At 37.2% G+C, this 22,765-nt stretch overlaps 1 protein-coding gene across 1 annotated transcript in view; it reads left to right on the forward strand.

Annotated features, from left to right (window-relative positions):
- The first annotated feature begins 1,340 nt into the window (after positions 1–1,340).
- The window catches only part of AP2A1 (adaptor related protein complex 2 subunit alpha 1), a 41,729-nt gene continuing 20,304 nt past the window's right edge, over positions 1,341–22,765 (forward strand). The window contains 7 exon segments of the mRNA XM_087917053.1: positions 1,341–1,368; positions 1,371–1,421; positions 9,666–9,734; positions 19,248–19,390; positions 20,609–20,802; positions 21,352–21,481; positions 22,188–22,289. Coding sequence (XP_087773179.1) covers positions 1,356–1,368; positions 1,371–1,421; positions 9,666–9,734; positions 19,248–19,390; positions 20,609–20,802; positions 21,352–21,481; positions 22,188–22,289 — 702 coding nt within the window. The 5' untranslated portion in view covers positions 1,341–1,355.

A 22,765-nucleotide genomic window follows, 5' to 3' on the forward strand; every position in this document is an offset into this window, starting at 1 on the left:
ATCAACTGACCAGATATCAAGTTTTTCTTTCTCAATTCAACCTAATTTAAGATCGTTGTTGCATTGACATAAAATGAGGACATAACTCTAGATATGCCAATTTGAACTCCCAAAGAAAAGGCAGGATATGAATGCAATAAATATGTTCATTGGCTAGTTTCTATATAACACCAAACCATAATCTCTTCCTTTACCTTAGTAAATGAAAATCCACCTATACCTTAGTATAATATACATGCCATGCTATTATATGTCAAACAAAGCTTTAAAATTTCATCTTAACTGTTTCAGTCGGTTTTTGAAGCTGTATTCAGGTAACTTAAAAGGATCTATGTAGCAAATAAGCTAAGCCACAGGTTCACATGCACCGCCATAAAAACAATACTTGCACTGCACAGCTTGAGTTTCCTTAGTTCCTACACTCATACTCCCATGGAAAGGCAGGACAAATGATTTATTAAAAGCATTACTGGGAAAACATTTCTCCAGCAGGAATTTTTTTTTTTTAATGAATGGGAAAGGAAAGGAAGTAGAAATGTAAATGCTGGAGGATATTTAACATTGTGGCCACCCTAAAAAAACGGAATATACCTGTGGTTTTAGTTCTAATGAAATAAGTTACACTGATTCTTTCCTACAGTAAATTCTGTCCTTAAAGGAGAAAGAAAAAAATCCCCTGAGGAACTGGAAGACAAGAAATCGCCCTTTACACTCGGCCGCCCTAGTTCGTGGTGCCTTCTCTTCCCGAAGCCAATTGGCTGAAATTTGATGACGATCCCCGCCGTTCTTTTCCTTTCTTTTGCCGCCCTTCCACCGCGAGCCTTTTCGGCCAAAAAAACCCACGGACTTGAACTTGGAGGACGTGGACCTCTCGCCCAATAACCAAGAACACTTCCCCGCCCAGCAGCGAGCCGAGATTCCGCTTGCTTGATTTCGCAAGAGGAAATGGGCGGGGCAGCCTTTGACTGACATGTCTTAAAATCGATCAAGATATTCAAACCGAAGGGGCACAGTCGGGGGTCGGCTTAGGTGGGCTTCTTGGGAAACCATGTCCAATGGAAAATGCAGAATTGCAGAGGGGACTTATTTGACATTAAGATTCACCGGATCCAATAGGGAGAGGAGCAGGCGGGATTTAAACCTACTGACCAATCCCTTAGAAGGCTGGCTTATTTCTGTCAATAGAACGCACCTCAGGTTTGAAAAGCGGCACCTCCACCCAATAGAGAGTGAAAACGTTTCATGACGGATGGAATGAGGAGCCAATCGGAAATGTTAGGGTCGGTTCGGTGCAGCTGGGCCAGGTTCGGGCGCGGAACGGAGCATCGCCGTGGTCCCGATCCTCTATCGTCACCATGCCGGCCGTTTCCAAGGAGACGGGATGCGGGGCCTGGCCGTATTTATCTCCGATATCCGAAACTGTAAGTGATTGCCGCTGTGGGAAAGACAGGAGGGCAGAGGAGGATCCTTCAGAACCGAATGAATCTTGTATACGCGCTTTGGGGGGGGTGGCGGATTGGACCTTGGGGAGAATTCGGGCGGGTGGAAACGGCTCGTGATTGTGCTCGGCGGCGCCGGCGGAGGAAGAGTTGAGTGTGATGATGGGTTTAGTGGGGGGCTCAGTCGACTGAAGGCAAAAGACTTGAACCTCGGGGAGGAACGCTTGCTGCCCGATCGCCTGCCCAGTGGGGCTTCGGAAAAGAGAAAGCAGGTAGGCTGGAAGGAGGCGACCTAATGTCAAGGTAAGGGCGAGGCTGCCAGCCACCAGACATGCCCGCGGTTTGGATAGGCAGAGGCCTGTCAGTCATTGGAGGAGGATACAAGTTGGGTAAATATGGCACAGGCAGCGGGGGAGGCTGGCTAATTGAAGGCATCCCCCGTGTGAAGGTGGAGATCATTCAACCTGGGATTTGTGTCTCTTCTGGCTATTTTGCTTAATCCGGACATTTTTATTATTTAACTCAAGAGGTGGTGGGGAGAGAAGCGGAAAAGTTGTTTAGAGAGGTGGAAATTAGGGGTCATGGCCATTATAGGGAAATCAGGTGGTGGAGAATAAGAAAGGGGTTCTGAGATTTGCTTAGGGATAAGGTTCCATCCCTCCTACTTCCTGCTGCCCCCATATATAAATATATTCAATGATATTGCCTGGAGGTGGACAGCTGTCATATTTGCTAAATGAAATAGACAAGGGCTTGCTTTTGTAAATTTGAGGGGAAGATGGTATGTATTTGGGAGTCTGTGTGTGATGGCTTTAAAAAGGGCTCTTGGATCTTTGCAAAAGGACAAATGTAGGCTTACTATATTTGGTACAAAACTCCTTGAAATTACTTCTCTGTACAGTATTTTTCATTATCTAGATTTTTGCAGCCTAAATGTAAGCTTTACTGCAGGGGCATTGCTGCAAATAAGAGGTTACTGTTTAGAATCTCCATAAGAGTAAGAAAGATTGAGGAATTCAGATTGTCCTATGGAAAACAAATTAAACCAGTGAAGGTTTCTAGTCACTATAAATTGTCAGCTTTTCTATGGCATTCATGTCCCATTACTATCAGTTTGAAACTAGAGAGGTTTTAGATGTCATGGAGTATGGTTAAAGTATATATTTATAGCTTCCTTCAGTAATGCTGAAAAAAAAATCCAATTACTGGCTTTAATAGCATGTATTCAGGTCCTAATTTTTCAGATATGCTTCTTTAGTCATGAAAAAGCTCTAATGATCAGGAGACTAAGGATGTTAGAGTATATTTTAAAACATAGAGATTTTAAGTCAGAACTAGATTTTTTTTGTTTAGACTTTGGTATGGTTGTTTCATTGTGACTGAATAATATTACATTTGTTTGGTTCAATCTTTTTTTCCCCTAGTTCCTTCTCAGAAATCCTAAACTTTGCCCCCACCTTTCCTTTTTTCAGCCAGTGAAAAAGCATTTTGCAATGTTACTTTACATGCAGTAAGGCTAGAGCAGTTGCTAGAGCAGTTTTTTGTGGAACAGTCAACAAAACTGACACAATCTTTTTTAGGTTCTGACTGGCTGATTTTCCTCTAAACCATCCCTGCAGTTCAATGAAAAAGTCTAGATGTTAGCATGATAACTCCACTATTCTGGAAAACATATTAAAAGCTGATTTTATCAGGTAGTTGTAATTATGTTGCAACAACTTCTGTGTACTGAAATTTCAGGGAAAAGTCATTCTGTAGCCATGTGAATTGGCCTAGCACCAGAAGACCATATAAGCCAATTTGCTTGGAAGCAGAAGCTTTCCATGTGTGGGATTTTTGGCCTTAGTGCCACTAGCCTTAACATCTCTGAAAATATTACCAGATGAGACTGTAACTCCATGGAATTATTTGAAAGTTTCAGCTAAAACAGGATTATTAAATCTAATGGTCTGCAGATTTCAGGTGATAACCGCCATTATTCCCTGCCAGGAATTATGGAAGTTGTTGTGCAAAAGATTTTGAGGTTGTTCACTCCTAAGATTAAAAAGGATAAGATCTTTTATCTGAAGAAAAAAAACATTAAAGAGCAATGGTGCTTCATAATATGAATTAGTACCGTTTCTTCTGTTTTATGAAAGTAGAAAATTCAATATGCCTGTTTTTAAATTGCTTCATGTAACCATACTTCCTTGCACATCATTTATATCTGGTTAGAGATGTCAGAAAAAATTTGGGAAGGGGTTGTGACACATTTCCAGAAAGGTATTGCCTAAAATAGTCAAATTGGAAAGGAAGGTTCTATGGCTTTTTAACAATTGTGGGGTATTTTGTTAGATGCAGCTTGTCATGCATAGGCAACAAAAGCTGCAGCTGCCAACATTTCTTTGTAAAAGCAGCAATTAAAAATGAAGCCATGTCCTTGTCCAATGCCCATCCTAAGTCTTAGAAAATACTCTGTTTACAATAATGTAGATTAGTGAATGAACAGGACCTGATGTTTTTTGCTATAGTATAATCAATAGAAGTCAGGCATATATTTCCCAAGGCCCCAAGATACACATTTTAAGATGTTATGGGAGATCTTTGAATCACTAAACGAGCAGAAATGGGTGCTGGAATTTGTGGGAGCGGAGAGAAATTTCAACAGAGAACACATCAGATTGATTTAAACTTTATTTAGCAATAGAAAATGAAGTAATAAGAACCCAGGGAAACCTTCCGGTTTGGGTTTCTTCAGCGGCAGACCGAAATCTGCGATCGTGCATGGTTTCAATCTGTGTTCACTGCTGGAGCGCCCCAATCCTTTGGATTCGGGGCTGAACCCACCCCATAGAGGTGGTGAAGAGGGAGGAGATTGCTAGCCGAGTGGAGGGGAGTCGCATCTCTCCTCCTTGGCTGGTCTAAACTCCCTTTCCCAAAGGCAGTTGCAGCGGTGGTCAGAAATGGCCACCTCAAAGAAGAACCTGACTGGATAAGATTGTGCAGGAGGAAGACAAAGAGGAAAGCAGGATAGACCGGGCTAAACAACAGAGAACATCTAAGCAAGGTACCCTGAATCTAAAAGTACCTAGAGGGATACTTCTGAAAGAAGACTTTTAAGCGGTGAAGGAGAGAGAAAAGGAGGTTAAAAACCCTTTTTTTACCTTTATATTGACCATTACAAATGGTATGGAAAGAAATCTATATTAATCTACTTTGACACTAATAGGCAACTTTAAGTGAAATTTAAGTGTCAAAATGAGAATAAAGATTTTTTCTTTGGTCATTTTAAAGCCCTAAAAAGGAGAAGAGTGGAGGCAAAATGGTGGAACTTGGAATAATGAAAAAATGGAGTGCCACCTGGAAAAATAAAGAGGATTAGTAGCAAAACTTTGAAAAGACTCCCGAGGATACATTGTAACTGAAACCTTATTAAAAGATACAGTAACCCACAGAAAGGAAAAGTAAAGGAAAGAAACAAGAAGGAACAGTCTGGGATCATTTGGTGACATTAAAAAAAGTTTTTGGCATTGGTTTTTTCTTTCTTTTTCTGTTTTTACTTAAAGTCAATCGGGTGGTTGTTCAAAAGTTTAAAATGGCATCACTCCTGAAGGAATTGAAGATGAGTCTTAAAAAACAGAAAGAAGATGCAGAAAGGGGAGGAAGATCCTTTGGCTTTGTATTTGAATTTCTTGAAATGGAGATCCTGAACTATGAAAAGGAAAAGCTTCAAGAGCAAGAAGAAGGGCGGGACAAAGGAGAAGACATTTTCAATGATCAAATAATGCAAAGTGTCATAATAAGGGGAAAAGGGGGGAAAGGAGTTAAAAGTTTGAGATCAAAGGGAACAGCCAAAAAGAAAAATAGTCTGAAAAAGAAGTATAACAGCAAGGACAAGCAGAAAAGAAAACCACAGAAGGGAAAATTAGAGAGAGAAGGGTATAAAAAACGGGATGAGAAAGAGGGGGGGAAGATAGAAAGGGAAAGAACTCATGAGGGACAAAAACAGGAAATAAAGAAAAAGGGGAAACTTACTAGGATTAAAGGTATTTGCTCAGCTAGAAAACACAGACAATGTTTAAGTTAAAAGTGAGGATTCTGCAAAGGTACAAAAGATAGTGTTGTTATAGTAGAATACTGTAATGTGTTAGAAATGAAATAAGTAAATCTATGAGATAAAACTGTATTGTTATGTAATGGTATGTTTATTTATAATTAATGCAATAATAAAGAAAAGAGGGAAACATTGTAATTGTTTCTAAAGATTGATAAAATATTGAAAAGAAATGTGAAAGATTTATAAGGGAATTTATACCAGTTACTAGAATGAATTTGAATAATTAATTTGCTTATTAATAGTAAATAACTTATAAGATTAAACTGTATAACTATCCAATGTTATGCTTATTAACAGTTAAATAATAAGGAAGAAGGGAGGGAAACATTTCAACTGATAAATATTGAAAAGAAACGTGAAAGATTTACAAGGCTCATACCAGTATTAGAATGAATTTGAATAACTATTTTGTTCACTAATGTTTATATATATATATATTGTTTTTGCTATGTTTTTAGAATTTTTCTTTTTACATTTTCAAGGGGAGGTACCAAGCAGAGTCTGAATGATGAGATTTACATGATATAAAATAGATATTAGAAATTTGAATGTTATAATTTTAGAATGCACAAATTTAATGTTTAATGAAATTTCATATGATAATAACAATAAGACTTAAAGATGTTGCACTCTGATTGGCAATCATAGAGGGAACTTTACTTTTTAAGAATGTTGGAAGAGAACATAATGAAATTGTAAACAAGACAGACGAAAGTATAAGTATAATCAATAAAAAGATACAGAAATTTAGGTAAAAGAAATACAATTAAATAAGAAAATGGGATAATCATAAAAGAAAATTAAGAGAAGTAAAGGGAGTAGTAGTTCGAAGTTGGAAAAAGAGTAATAAGATATGAAGTTGAATATATAAGATGAATATGCATGTGAAATTGTGTCTGTATGGAAATGTGATAACCCGGAACCATGCTGTACTCAAATAAGATGTTTTATTTGTTTTGTTAAAACTTAATAAAACTTTATTTTAAAAAAAAGAACCCAAGGAAACATAGAGGAATATGTGGGAAGAGCTATGTTCAAAATGTTAGATGAAAGGCTACATCTTAATTTTATTAAACACATTTTTTGGAGTGGAGAGAGATGTAAGAGGCCTAACAAAATTGCATGAGATCTGATGGCCACATTACTAAGGAATGTCACATTTCAAACTGGGCTTAGAACTGTCTGATGTGCAAGAAAGCATAGCTATGATGAAATACAGGCCCTTGAAAGCTTTTGTGAACTTCCCGTTGGACAAGCAGGATGTGATAAATACAGTAAACGTATTTTTACAGATCTGGTGGCCACTAATTCCTGTGGCATGGATTTTTTTAGATATGCATTCATACATTCTTTGATAATCTTTTAAAATGGAATCTGTTTCTAGATTTCATTGAATTATAATTCAGATAAGCCAATGAACAAGGATTATGGGAATTGTAATCCAACATGTTCTGGAAAAGGAATTTCCCCACTGAATATAGTTGTATCTACCCAAAGAGATGAACAAAGAGCTCTTACATTGCTTGTTCTTAAGGAACAGCGATTCTTAAGCAAAGGAAAAGTTGGCAGGCCTTTGATTATCTCAACAGGGTGCTATTGGGACAAAGGAGAAACCCCTATGAGTGTGATTTTTGTTTGAACATCCCAGGAAAGGAAGGAAGGAAGGAAGGAAGGAAGGAACAATTTGAGGAAACACAGCTTTCTCTTTTTAGAGGCTGATTTCCCTTCCCCAAGACAGGAGATAGAAGTAGTAGTGTTTGGATCATATGCTTTTGGCAGGTGGAAGAAGGAAGCATGTGTTTTGGGTTCTAATGCCTTTTTCATCTTCCTTTTATCTTTGGAATCTGCATGCCAGGAAATAAACAAAGAAATATGATAGCCTTAAGAGGATCACTTCCATGGTATTATGTAAATAACAGCACCCACCTTGTGATAACTCTCCAATCGCACTGTCAGTTAGCCTCAAACCCAATATGAGGGCTTGATGAACTAACATGGGAATAAACTGCAGGGTAATACATGCATGTATCTCATTATTCTTGACCGTTGTGTGAATGGCTAATTCATTGTGAAATTATGATTTAAAGAAAGTTTATTTTTAGCTTGAATTGGCATCTTAGCATATAATTCTGTGATTGGAAACCCAAGGAGTAACCTTTTGGGGTGTTTTTTTTTCCTTGAGAGAAGAATAAATGGGTTAAATATACTAGTACATTGTTTCACGCTTAGAGGTGGATGGATCTACTTTAATTATTTGTTTTTTAAATTATTATTTATCTCTTCTGAAGGAATTTGAGACATCTCAAATAATATTCCCTCTCATTTGCATCCTTCACTTATTTTAGCACGATGTTTCCCACTATTACATCATGCTGTACCTGTTGGTTGCATGGAGTTAAATAAGGGAACCTAACAGAGGAAATGGAAGGGAAGACATGGCAATCCTAATTCAGCAGAAAAGATATTGCTAGACTATTTAAAGCAAAGGGCTCAAAGCCCTTCGCTTCCATTGCAGAATTTAGCAATTTAATTTTCTTCTATATCATTTAAATAAAACCTGAAGGATGTTATGCTCTATTATTGATGAATGAAATTGTTACCACTCTGTACTGGCACCTGGGTTTATTAACTTTGTACTTTTTAACTTAAAACAAGATTACAGATGTGGCCTACAGGCAATGTCTCTGAATCAAGTAGCTAACTTTCTCGTTCTGTAAGTCATTTTTCTTCCTACTTAATGGTTTAAATCCTGGATAAGGAATCATTTTTTTCCTCATGTCCCATAGCCTATATGCCTCATGAACAAAGCAGTCCCATCCTAGGAGCATTTATGTATACAAATCTGTTTATCTCAGCCTTCATCCTGCTGAACTAACTTAATTGTGGAACAGCTTCTGCCTGTTAGGGCAAATGTTTCATTAACCTCCTGGGAGCATGTACTCTCCAGATTTGCTAGATGTAGATCTGTTTTCTTTGACTTATGTAGCAATGTTGCAATGGTTTTTGCAATCATCTGAAAATGGGTGCATTATCCATTGCTCTGTTGGACTGACATGTGAGGCTTGACACTCCAGAAAATACTAAAAGACTCTAAGATGCAGAAGATCCAAAAATTGGTTTTAATTGAAAAACAGCCCCTAGGGTATGTACACACTAAGACTTTTCTCTGAATTTTATTTATTATCCTTTTGTGCCTCTGTAACATAATTTTGCTCCTGCAACTTACCACAGCCTAAAAATTATTATGAAAATGAATAAAATGATGAAAAATGTACAACATAAAAATAAAACGGTATGGACAGCAGATAAAGACTGCTTAAGAAGTTTCGCAGTATAACATTTGAGATATGAATATAGTCATGAATCATGTGTATGAAAACGAATTAAAACATCTTTGCCTTGGGCCAGAAGGATAATAGGTACCAGGCCTGACTTACTTGGGAGCCATCCATAGCCTGGGACAACTACTGGGATTCACTGGAATCACTGCAGTGGTCATCTACTAATTGAAATTCAGCATGGCACTGGAGCAGGGCTTTTGAGCATGATCTTATAAGATGAGTTGGAATATATGGAAAGAGATTCCTTCACACACTGTCACAAATATCTGTAAATGTTTGTGTGAATATACATGAGCACCTTGAATTGGTACCAGAAGCAAATTATACCATTCCTTTCACCTAAATATCTTTTCACTAGCTATTGCTGAACAGTGGCTTGAGAATAATGTATTTTGATTGAAGAAAAACAGTATGGTAATGCAGTCTGCCTCCTGCTCTGATAAAAAACCTGGGTCCCCTGTTAGACCCTATAGCTCCTGAGTTTTAGTATACAGTGGCCATCTCTGAGATAGTACTACCAGATATGTGGGAAGTGCATCTGGCTACGAATTCTGGAATTAATAGACCAACTCATTTAGAAAATAGGCTGGAGAAGATTTTGCTTTTTCATGCTGTTTTATTCAAGTAGCATACGTGGCAATTTGACATTATCTGTTGGCATTTATCTGACCCCTTTCTTCATCATATTTATTTAGTTGTCTCATGCAATCAGTAATATGCAGACACCTGGATTATTGTGTATGGAGGTTGGGTATTATCCATGTTTTATTCCTTGCTTCTCATTTCTAGGTAAGAGTAAAGAGGCTGAAATTAAACGAATTAACAAGGAGTTGGCCAATATCCGATCCAAATTTAAGGGTGAGTATTGCACTGTATTTTTTTTCCTTCTCCCCTTCTTCCTTTTGATATTTTGCAGTATAATCCAGCTTTTTCTCACCACAAATTCCTGCAGCAGTTCTGACTCAGTCCAGTTTACTCACTGTCTCTTGTTTTTGTTCTTTCTCTCCCTTGACAACCAGGCTCCTCTAGCACTTTTCAGGCTGGTTTAAGCATTATCATCTATCTTCTATTATACATGTCAGTGATACTTCATAGAAAGCAACTGTGTGTAGCAGGTCTTGGGCAGCAGATGAAGAATGGCCCAGGATGCAAGGTTGAAATGCTGAAAAGCTAACCTGTTCCAGCTGGAACAATGAAGTAAAATAGAAAATATCTGATTTTAGGTGGTATTCACTGTAATAAACCATTACAATGTCAAATAGTGACACAAATTTTAGAACATCTTTCACATGCTATAATTATTTGCATCATACATCTGACGAAAGTAGTTTGTGGATATAATGATGACATCATTATATATGTGCCATCATGTTTTTGCTGTGGATGCCTGTAATTCTAAGACCTCAAATTGAACTAGGAGTTTCCTGTCTCTTCTCTGTCCAGGAATTGATTTTGTCAGTACCCTACATAGCACTATAAAGTAAATTCCTATCTAATGAAGAGTCAAGAGGTTTTTTTGCCAGAAGCCATTTCCGTTCAGCTCATTAGATGCAACTCTGTCCTTCCTTGATCTCAATATTAATTTCCATAGATCAGAGACCTTTGCAGCATAATTCATATTGTTCTGGAGAGGAACTTCTCCTCCATCTCCTTTTTCATCATTCCATATAAAATAAGGCATGTGCTTCAGCTTTGATTAGCCGGATTTAAAAAGTGTCATTTTTTTGTTATCTCTAAGGTTAGGACAATAAATTAGGGAACTGGCTTCTTGGAATACATACTTCAGCTGCTCATGCCAAAAGTCTAGCTAAAGATGGGAATAAGAGCTCTGAAGGACAAAGGAGCAGCAAATTCAATTACTTTAGGCAAAACCTTCTTATCCAAAGTAGACATCTCTGCTCTTGAAAACTAGCCCAACACAGAGAATGAATTGATTTTACATGCATACATATATACGCATGCTAATTCAGTCCTCATTTCCAAATAACACAATGTCGTTATCCCTCCGTGTTTGAATCTACTTGAGAAGTTTGGATTCAAACATCTGTATCCATAGATGCTCACCAAAATAAAACCCCAAAGAGCTTTAATTCCTGATTTATGTAATCCTTCTCTGAAAATCTTATTCTTCTCCCAAACTGATATGTTACTGTTATTCTCTTAAAAAAGAGAATATTTAATGACATATATGAAATGGTTATACCTAATTCTAGCAACATTATCTAGAATGTATAAAGGCATTCCAAATGTATGTTGGAAATATGAACAATATGAAGGAACATTCTGATTGATTGGTAGGCATATAAAAAGCTAAAAATACTGGATTCAAATACACATATTAATACTTATGTCAGTAGTGATGAAATGCTTCGAAAGACTGGTTCCCCAACACCTTAGGACATGCCTCCCCCCAGACTTTGACAAACATCAGTTTGCTTACAGTTCAAAGAGGTCAACTACATTCTGTAGTGAGCCATCTGGAGAAACCCAGAAACTATGTCAGGGTGCTTTTCATTGACTACAGTTCAGCCTTCAATACTATCCTGCCGAGCATCCTTATCGAAAAGCTGACTGACTTGGATTTTCCCTCTTCCACCTGTGACTGGATCAAACACTTTCTGAAGGACAGACCAGAAACAGTGAGGGCTGGGTCTGTCACATCCACCTCCTTGAAGCTTAGCACTGGCTCCCCCCAGGCCGGGGTGCTCGGTCCCTACCTGTACTCATTGTACACACATGACTGTGTACCGTCTGACCCATCCTCTGTGATCATTAAGTTTGCAGATAATACTAATGTATTGAGTCACATTACAGGTGAAGATGTAACAGTGTACAAGGAGGAGGTTAAAAAATTATCCTCATGGTACCTAGAAAACAACTTGCACTTAAACATCAGCAAGATAAAGATGGTGTTACACTTCCAGAAGAAGAGAGATGAACCCGCCCGACTTTATATCGAGGGGAGCGGTGTGGAGAGAGTTTCCTCCTTTAAATTCCTGGGAGTATACCTCAGCGAACATCTTACCTGGAAAATCAACACAACCCAGGTGGCCAAAAAGGCCCAACAGAGACTCCATTTCCTTGGGGTCTTGCGAAAGAATAAAGTGGAACAATGACTGATGACCTCCTTTTACCAGTCCACAATAGAAAGCGTCCTCACATATTGCATTACAGTGTAGTATGCTGGCTTTACAGGCAGTGAGCACAGCACAAAACATTGTGAGCTGTTCCCTAATACCACTAGATGACATCGCGAGCGCTCGCTGCCTTAGAAGAGTGAGGAAAATTCTCAGGGACGATTCACACGCCGGTCAGCACTTTTTCACTCTCCTATCATCGGGTAGGAGATATAGAAGCATAGTCAGCCGCACTAACAGGCTGAAGAACAGTTTCTACCCACAGGCTGTCAGATTTCTGAACCGAAAATAACTTCATGTCAACATAGTATGACAAACTTGCAGGGCCGGCAAGTTGTGCAACAAGGTCACATAATGTAATAAGATTGGGACTGTGTTAGGGACTTCTGTCCTCACTGTGGGTTGTGTTGGGGGGAGTGCATGAAGGGAGGCTCAGCCAATCTCATTGTACACATGTAGTACTCTGACAATAAAGGTAATAATAATAATAATACATAGAATTGTAAAGAATGTTAATATCATGGCAGGATAAAAAATTTAAAATAGACAGTATAGAAAAAGCGAGGGAATTCTTTGAACTGTATGTGGTATCAGGAGAAGACCAGAACAGCAAAGAGGAAGTAGAAAGTAGGAGCCAAGAAGAAGATCGGGTTGAGGAAAGAGAAACAGAACAAGAGGAAAGAGAGCAGGAAGAAGTGGAAAGAGAAGGCGTAAGAATGAGACACGCAAACGAGAGCAAATAAGCTTCAACAAGAAACGACTACAGAGTAAGATGGCGGAAGAAATCAAATTGATTTCCATTAACATCAATGGTTTAAATTCACAAATTAAAAGGAAAAAAAGAGGAATATGAGACATATGTCTGCTAGGTGATTTCAATGCAATAGCAAATTTAGGAAAAGACTACAATAACGAAAATCTAGGGAAAAAACGGAAAAGGAAAACATTACCAAAAGTATTTTATCAAATGGCGGAAGAATTAGGATTAAAAGATACACGGAGAGAAAGAAATCCAGACAAAAAACGGTATACTTACTATTCAGAACCACACACATCATGGTCAAGATTGGATATGTTATGGACAAATGGGGAAATGAAACATAATATAAAAGAAAAAGAAACTGAATCTAACACATGGGCGGACCATAATCCCATTAAAATAAGTTGGAAAGGATTGGGAAAAAACCCAAGATGGATGCTAAACAAGGAGATCCTAAAAGAAAAAATATGTTAAGATGATGGAAGAAGAATTGGAGTTCTTTCTGAAGGAAAACAAAAAACAACAAACATCAATTCCAAACCTATGGGACATGACTAAAGCATATATAAGGGGCCTAGCAATTTCATATAATACATGTAGATATAAGAGGGGGGAAAGTAGAACAATCTAAACTACTAGATACTCTTGAGTTAGAAAAACACTAGAAAAAACACCACATAATAAGACAGCAAATACAGAGAGGATAATGATTAGACATAAATTGAACATGTCAGCACAAGATGAATGGTTATAGGACATGAAAAAGATAAAAACAGAATTATTTTGAACACACGAATAAGCTGGAAAAGTGGCTAGCCTATAGACTTAAGAAAGAAAAAGAAAAAAGAGCAATCCAACAATTGAAGGACGCTGATGGTACGCTACAACATCAAACTGAAAAGAAAAAAACATATTGTTAAAAGGTTTTTTGAGGAACTATATAGTAGGGAAGACATACCAGAGGGAAATATCCAACATTATTTAGAAGGAAAAGGGCTACCTGTGATCCCGGAAGAGGATAAACAAGAGATAAACAGGGAAATAACATTAAGAGAACTGCAAGAGGCAATCCTGAAACAGAAAAACAACAAGACACTGGGACCGGATGGTCTCCCAGGGGAACTGTATAAAACGCTCCAAGAAAAATTAGAAATGCAATTATTAGAACTCTACAATGAGATACTGATGACAGCAAAATTACCTAAGTCATGGGGGAAGACATACATAACATTGATCCCAAAAGAAGATTCGGACTATCAACTAATTCAAATTATAGGCCCATATCCCTTTTAAATGTTAATTATAAAATATTTATGTCCATAATGGCAGAAAGATTGAAAAAAACCCTTAATTAGATCATTCATAGCCACCAAAACGGATTCTTACTGAATAGACAAATTAAAATAATACCAGAATGGTATTGCATATAATAGAATATTATGAAGCAAACCCAGGAAAACAATTGGCAATAGTCTTCCTTGATGCACAAAAGGCATTTGACAATGTTAATTGGCAGTTCATAATGCAACAATTAAAAAGCATGCAATTTGGCAATATATTAAATTGATTTCGACAATTTATACGACACAGACGGCCAACGTAATAATGAACGGTGACTGAACGGAAACATTCAAGATCAACAAGGGAGTGAGTCACCCCTTCTCTTTATTCTTACCTTAGAAAACTTATTGGAAAATGTTAGGAAAAATGTAGAACTCAAAGGGGCTTTAATTAAAAAGGAACATTATAAGGTACAGGCATTTGCCGATGATATAGTATTTTTGGGGGAAGACCCAGAGGATACGGGAGTAAAATTAACAAAGGAAATAGAGGAATTTGGCAAGGTCGCAGGCCTTACGATTAATAAAAACAAAACAAAATTATTGACTAAAAATTTAAAAGATAAGCAAAAAAAAAGAATTAGAAGGAAAATTGGGGATGCAAAGTGTGAAAAAGATAAAATATTTAGGCATTTGGTTAACAGCAAGATGCTCTTCAATCAAAAAAGATAACTATGACTAATAATACAAATCGAAAAAAGAATTGGAAATGTGGGGGAAATTACAGCTATCACTACTGGGGAAAATTGTGGCAATTAAAATGTCTACCCTACCAAAAATGCTGTATCTTTTTCAAACTGTACCAATAAGATTGGATAAAATCTTTTTTAGAGAATTAGATCGACGAATAAGTAAATTTGTTTGGGATGGAAAAAAAGCTAGGATAAAAATTAAATTGTTACAGGACAAAAGAGAAAGGGGTGGCTTTGGACTCCCTGACTTGGAAATGTATTATCAGGCTGCGGCTATGGTATGGATTAAAGATTAGATCAACCTGGAAAATAGAAGAGCATTGTCGATAGAGGGTCACGACTTGCAGAGAGGGTGGCATAGTTTCCTATGGGATGGGAAATGTAAACAGCATGCATATTTTCAGAGACACACGATTAGAGATTAATTCGGACATGGAACAAGATTAAAAAGGATCATTATACTAAAATACTGAACTGGTTGTCAACTATGGAAGTACAAATTTATCCAAATGCAATGGATCTGGGAAAAAAGAGGAATTACAAAGACCTATTAGATACACAAGAAAGATTAAAAACGAGACAAGAATTACAGCAACAAAATATAAAGATAGATTGGTGGCCATACATGCAAATTCAGGCAAGATATTAGAAGGACAAAGAACAATTCGGTTTCCGCATGGAAAAGCATCAATTAGATAAAATTCTACAAGAAATGGAAAAGAAAATGATTTCAAGAATATATAACTTTTTACCAGATTTTAAAATGGAAGAGGAGGTGGTCAAAGAGACGATGCTGGTATGGGCAAAAAATGTTGGCCAAAATATAGACCTGAAAAATTGGGAGAGAATGTGGGGATCAAATTACAAACTAATTACATCCACAGCATACAAGGAAAATCAATACAAAATGTTCTACAGATGGCACCTTCCTCCTGCTAGATTGGCAAAAATGTAACTCAGACCCAAATTGTTGGAAATGTGGAAAAGAAAAAGGCACTTATTTTCATACCTGGTGGACATGCCAGGAAGTGAAAAAATATTGGAATACAATTAGACAATGGATAGAAGAAATTACGAATCAGAAAATTGAATTTAATCCGGAAACTTTTTTATTAGGTCTAATAACACAAAAATGCAATAAAACAGATATATTATGTTACATATATTAACAGCTGCAGGGATTTCGTACACACAACTCTGGAAGGAAAAAAGGGTTTCACCAGAAGGCATGGTTATAAAAAAAATAATATATTGTATAGAGATGGACAGGCTAACGATGAAAATAAAAGACAGAGAAGATTCAATTTATTATAGGGCCTGGTATGCCTGGTATGAGTGGTTTAGAAATTAAAAGAAAATAAAATGGCAATTAGGAAAAGAATGGGGGAATATGTAAATATGTAAATATACCATGGAGAAAATTGAGATGTAAGGATAAAAGATATTGCTTTATAGTAAGAGTAAGATGTAATGATAAAGGAATAAGTAAATACATATACTGAAAAATGTGAGGAGATGCAAAAGATGTCTTGATGTTGATAACAATGTATAAAGTTTTACTTTATGTTTTTAAAATTTGGAAACTTAATAAAATTTATTAAAAAAAGAATTGTAAAGATTAATATTCAGTAGAAGACAGAACTTTGATTTATAGGACCAATTAATGCATATTAAAAAAACTTCCTGAGAGTCTATTATAATATGTAACTCTTGCTACCAGATTATTATACGCATAATTATGGAAAGATTCAACATTTCCCACTGTAAAAGACTGGTTGCTAAAATTCACAAAACTTGCTGAGATAATTAAACTAATTTTTTTAATTAGAGAAAGATTGTTACTATATTGACATACATCAGTGACTGGAAATCTCTTATCAACTCTGTATTAAAAAATGATTTTGTGACTTATGGTTTTCCAAGTTATAGGAAGAAGGGAATTATAAATGTAATCTAGACAAAGATGTTCAATTAAAATTGTATAAATAACTGCCAGATGTAAAATCAGAAACCACTTCTTTGTATTTTTCTCATGTTTCTCTTCCCTTCTTTTTTCTTCTTTTTTATCTTTATTTTTGTCTCTGCTTTCCCCACACACATTTACTATAGTTTTTTTTCTTTGAATCTATTTCTTATTATGTATAAAAATTCTTTTCATAAGCATTATTAAAAAAAAGAAAAGTAGTGAATGAGAGGGTGCGAAGAAATAAAGAGAAACGAGAAAGGAAAAAGTTATAAAGATTTTCTTAACAGCAATTACCTCAGGCATGGAAAGCTAAGAACAACATGTCTAAAAGATCAAAGCAGGATTTTTTGTTTGCCCTTAGACAAAACCTTGCCAAACTAAAGCATAGTTACCTGCCAAGAAGAAATTAGGGGGATCCTCCTGTATTGCTTCCTACATAGCATTGATTCAAGGCTAATAATTCCCTTTACTCCACCATTTCTTAATTCAGCACCAGATTCTACTACAGTCGCAAGTATATTGTATCCTCTCTTTCTCTAAGGTTAGAGCATAATCTCATTCTTTACATAATCTACCCCTTCTAAATTATCAAACTCATAAATTATAAATTCATTTTTTCTTCTTTCAGCAAAAAGTCTATGAGAGGTTTCCAGTCACTAATAAATATGGCCTGTGTTATTGTCCTTTCTGTTATCAGACAAGTTAACTTTCACCATCTGTGCTTATTGTGGCATCTTCACCAGCCATTCCTCCATTGTGGGTGTAATTCACTATATGTCTTTCAATTCATTTTTTTCTGGCGTTTTTACAAGTCCATCAGACAGGATTAATTGACCCTTTATATTTTCCACATTTTCAACACAGGTTTGAAGTACATACATTCTGGATAATTTTGCTGGAGTGGGAAACCAAATGCCACATCATAAAAAGTACCTTTTAAATCATAATATAATATAAATCTCAATCCTTTCAGCCATGTATTTTCCTATTGTTTCATCAGCATATTATATCCAATGTTCTTAATCCATTTAGCATCTCAATCATTTCCAAGAAAGAACATCTGGCTGTCATTTGGTTGCCTTTGATCCCCAATGCTTCCACTTTTCAGTGTTATTAATGCCAACCTTACCTGTATGCACAAATAAAAACATTCAGGACAACTGTCCAAATTGCGTGTGTGTGTGTGTGTGTGTGTGTGTGTGTGAATATGACTATTAGACACTCATAATAGAACACAAGAATGATTTCTTGCCCCAAAGTTCAAATGATAGTACATTCATTTTTTCTACTGTAAATCTTTCAATCATTGTTGGAGGTTAAGAGTGTGAAAAAACCCAGTTGCTGTCCAAAATTAGTCTGTAGATTACAGCAGAAGTGTGTTTTATAATACTGTAAATAGTATTATTTTCTCATTGGTGTGTGCCCATATGAATGCATTCACTGATGTCTATATATAAAAGCAAACGGGTGGGATTCTATAGGTTCGCACCTATTCGCTAGAACCGGTTAAAACATTCTAAGCAGTTTGGAGAACCGATTGTTAGAAGAAATTACTGTCCTAATCTTGTAAGGAAGGCAGGAAGGAAACATTCTGGTGTTACTTACAGAAACTGCCTCTCCATTAACTCATATTACATTCTTGGCACAACTAGACTTCCTGTCTCAGGAACATCTCTGGAGTTTTTTTCCTGTCCTTTGCTGGTACTTTGCTTGTGTGGAGTGACCATTCAAAGTTACAATGGCACTGAAAAAAGTGACTTAGGACCATTTTTCACACTTAGAACTATTGCAGCATCCCCACAGTCATGAAAGGCCAGGCAAGGAGATGTGTGCCTCAATGTGAGTGAGGTTGAGTTGACACGCCCAGTCAGTTACATTACCACCAAGCCATGCCCACCAACTAAGCCACGCCCACAGAACCGGTTGTTAAAAAAATTGAATCCCATCCCTGGAAGCAAGCACATTTTGTTCATCAGAATGTAGGTGAATGAAGAAAAAGAGAACTCTGTCTCCTTCTCTACTTCATTGATCAGAGTAGCTGAGAATTGATGAGAAGTATTAATCAAAGCCTTTGCTGTTCCCCAATGTGACTTCTGTAGTAAACGGAATCTCTAAACCCCTTGGTGGCTTCATTTATCTGATGAACTACAACTTTCCAAATCTTGGCACTCCAATCTAAAGGTGGATAATCAGAATAGAATATTATGTGGCTTACACCAGCCTCCTCCAAACTGGGTCTCCAAAAGAGTAATAGAGAAAAGTAGTCTGTCAGGAAATTTGGCCATATAAAAAGTAAAACAGGACGATATTACCTGTGACCTTGACAAAATGGCTTTCTGAGTGCTTGCAATAGAAGGTCAAGGTGCTGTTGTAGCTGTCTTTTCCCCCTCCAAGCTGCCTTGCAGATGCCTTTCTCCTTCCAGCAGGGCAAGTGACCTTCCTGTCCCACTCCCCACCTGTCACTCTCCCCTCTCAGGAGATAAAGCCTTGGATGGTTACAGCAAGAAGAAATATGTCTGCAAGCTGCTTTTCATCTTCCTGTTGGGACATGACATCGACTTTGGGCACATGGAGGCAGTCAACTTGCTCAGCTCCAACAAATATACAGAAAAACAAATTGTGAGTAAGCCCAAGGATAGTGGGATCTTTTAAAAAAAAATCCTGGATTTTATTCATTCATTATTTTGATTTTCCATGTGAAAAGTATGTGACACTAGTGTTCCTGACAGATTTCAATGAAAAGACAAGGCTACTAACTGTATTTGGAAGATTCTGATTCTGAATTATATATTATATATAGATTATCCTATTCACCTTCCAATATTGTTTTGCTCAGATTTATTTAATCCCAACAACAAACCTCTCAGGTTGAGAGGATAATTGGCACAAGATCAGCCTGGGTTATAAATCTAGTCTGACCTTCTAACCATACACTATGCTAGCTCCAGGAATATAGTCAAATGGCTGGGTTCATGCAGTATATTATGCCTTAAATTGAAGTAAACAAAACATAGTTGCTTTTTTAAAAAAAAACATAGTTGCTACATTTACATTTGCTTAAATAAGAAACCATATCATGATTTAATGTGATAGCTTAGTTTACATATATTCTGGCAATGCCTTAGTTCCTACAAGTTACTGAATGCAAAAAAAACAAGTTACAGCATTCAGATGCACAACTTCTAGCTCTCACTTTCATAATCTTATGGATTGTTGCCATCTAGAATCAATGTTCCCACCTTGATTGTTATTTTACATAAACTAGGCCTCGGGAGATTTGACTATTCCATTCTTCCCTTTTTCCAAATAGTGTCACAACATGCATTTTTTCTTTTTGAGTTAGGAGCCATTCTGATAAGAAGACGAGAAGTATTATTCCCTAATAAAGCAATAGCTGAGCTTGTTGAAAGTTGAAACAAGAAAAAGTACACCCCATGCTTTGGAGGGAAATAGTCGGGCAGCTAATGAAAGTGCCAGAGGAAAGGCTTCTGTAAACTTGTGTTCCAGAGAGGAAATAAAAATTAATTGACTAGCATGTTCTTACCACTTTTGGGTATCTGGCCAAACTTACAACAATCCTTATCTGTTGAAGAACGAAGTGATCCTCTGCATGCAGTTTGACTAACTGCAGGATTGCAGGAAATGCAATTGCTCCTAACTACAATTCCCAGCATTCCTCACTATAGCTATACTGGTTAGGTCTGCTGAGATTTGTAGTGCAACCAGACTTAGAGGACCATTGATTTTCTATCCCTGTAATAAAGGTATGCCCCTGGTTGCCCTACAGTGCTTAATTTATCTTTTGTTTTTCTGTGTCTTTTGTATCTACACCTCTAGGGCTACCTGTTCATTTCAGTGCTGGTAAACTCCAACAGTGAGTTGATCCGTCTCATCAACAATGCTATCAAGAATGACCTGGCAAGTCGCAATCCTACCTTCATGTGCCTGGCCCTACATTGCATTGCCAATGTCGGCAGCCGTGAGATGGCAGAGGCCTTTGCTTCCGAGATCCCCCGAATCCTGGTGGCTGGGTAAGACGAGTCAATACAGGAAGGACTGACTATATGACATAAGATGGGTAGTTTTCATTATCGCATTTAGGTGCATCAGAGAATAATTTATAACAGAAGAGATTATGTTATTCACCAGCATGAGATTATTTACACCATTCTGACCCCACCTTAAACCCTCCAGTTTCACTGAAGCTAAAATCCCCAGAATTTCCATCCAAAAGGAATAGTAGCCTTGAATATACCCCAAAGGCCCGGGCTTGGGCAGATTTTAGCAATGTTCTGTAATATTTGGAGGTATTACACTAAGTGTCCCACAATGGAAACTTCTGGGAATTGTGGTTCAGCAATATCTGAAGGGTCTCAATTGCTCATACTTCAAACTGAGGAAGACTACAAGAGGTTCTCCAATAGCTCAAGCAACAGGTATTTTCTCTATTATTGCTGCTTGATCCTTTTATCTGGTAATGTCAAAGATTGAACCTAAAACTTCCCTTTAGCAAGACATAATCATTCCTCTAATAAAATATCAACTATCTAACTCACTTGTTTGTCCTTATTACACCTCAGAGATACTATGGACAGTGTGAAGCAGAGTGCTGCTCTCTGCCTCTTGCGCCTCTACAAGACCTCACCTGATTTGGTGCCCATGGGAGAGTGGACATCACGTGTGGTGCATCTTCTGAATGACCAGCACATGGTATGTTGTTCCTTTTGAGTTCCATTGTTTGGACAGGAAATCGTTTGTCATCCTCGCAATAATTTGCATATGGTACATCCTTCTGATTTATTATCATACAGTAGAGTCCCATCAACATTTAGTTCTTACTCCCTTAAATCCAGGCACCAAGCTATTAAAAGAGGTGTATTCATACCGCATATGTGAAACTAAACAATCAATAAAATTTAATTAATGTTAAATCTTGTACCTAGTTTTGTGACTTACTGTATTCCAAATATCAAGTCTATTTAGTTAATGTGTAGTATAGCAAACCATATATTATGGTTACAAAAATAATTTAATTTAATAAGATTAAATTAATAAGAACAGAAGTTATGAGTGCTTTTATATTGACCTACTTCCAACTTGGTACCTTTCAGATGTTTTGGCCTTCAGCTATCATTTCTATCTTAGCTGGTAGTCCTCACAAAATGGCCACAATTGAGCCTGGCAACTCCCTCACTTAGCAATAGGTCACTAAGCAAAAATCATGTCACTCTGCTGGAGTTACTTCACTTCCTTCGCAGTAATTAAGCAATTCATCTGTGATCGTTGAACATCGCAAAACATTACTTGACCACAATCTGTGATTTTACTGCCAGTTTCTTCATTGGCTGCTTATTTCAGCTCCTATAGAAGTGGTCTCAGTTTTCCATCTTTCTCCCTACACATCCTCACAATACAGGGTGTGGTCACAGCTGCTGTCAGCCTCATTGCTTGCCTCTGCAAAAAAAATCCTGATGACTTCAAGACATGTGTCTCTTTGGCAGTATCCAGGCTCAGTAGGGTGAGTGAACAGAGAGCCAAGAATCAATTTCTTTGCTTAGTATTATTGCACTGTTATGTTTTGTTTAAGCCATTTTTAACATTTGTGGTACATCCAAAGGTACTTTTCCAAAAGACAGACTTCCTTTTTTCTCTTGAAAATGTTTCACTTCTCATCCAGGAAACTTTTCAGTTCTAACTCAGTGGTGGAGAATAGATGGATTTATATTGCAGTCATCTGGTCTTTAGCACTCTAAAGGTCAGTTGTTAGCTCTCTGAGAATAGCTGAAGCGACTTGGGGTTTATCTGTATCCTCAGACACACGGGTGTGGAACTTCTTGGGACTAGAGAAAGGAGTGGAGACAGAAGATAGGTGGTATTGTATTCCTTCCCCTCTGTGGAGAAAGGGCTTAACATAGACAGTCTCTTTGACACCTCTATCAAACCAGTAATCCTCTCTGTCCTTTGTCTTCAAAATAGTTGCCTTTGTCTTTCAGA

The sequence above is a fragment of the Pseudonaja textilis genome, chromosome Z (genome assembly GCF_049901715.1).
Source record: "Pseudonaja textilis isolate UNSWEBS1 chromosome Z, rPseTex1.2, whole genome shotgun sequence".
Taxonomy (NCBI): domain Eukaryota; kingdom Metazoa; phylum Chordata; class Lepidosauria; order Squamata; family Elapidae; genus Pseudonaja; species Pseudonaja textilis.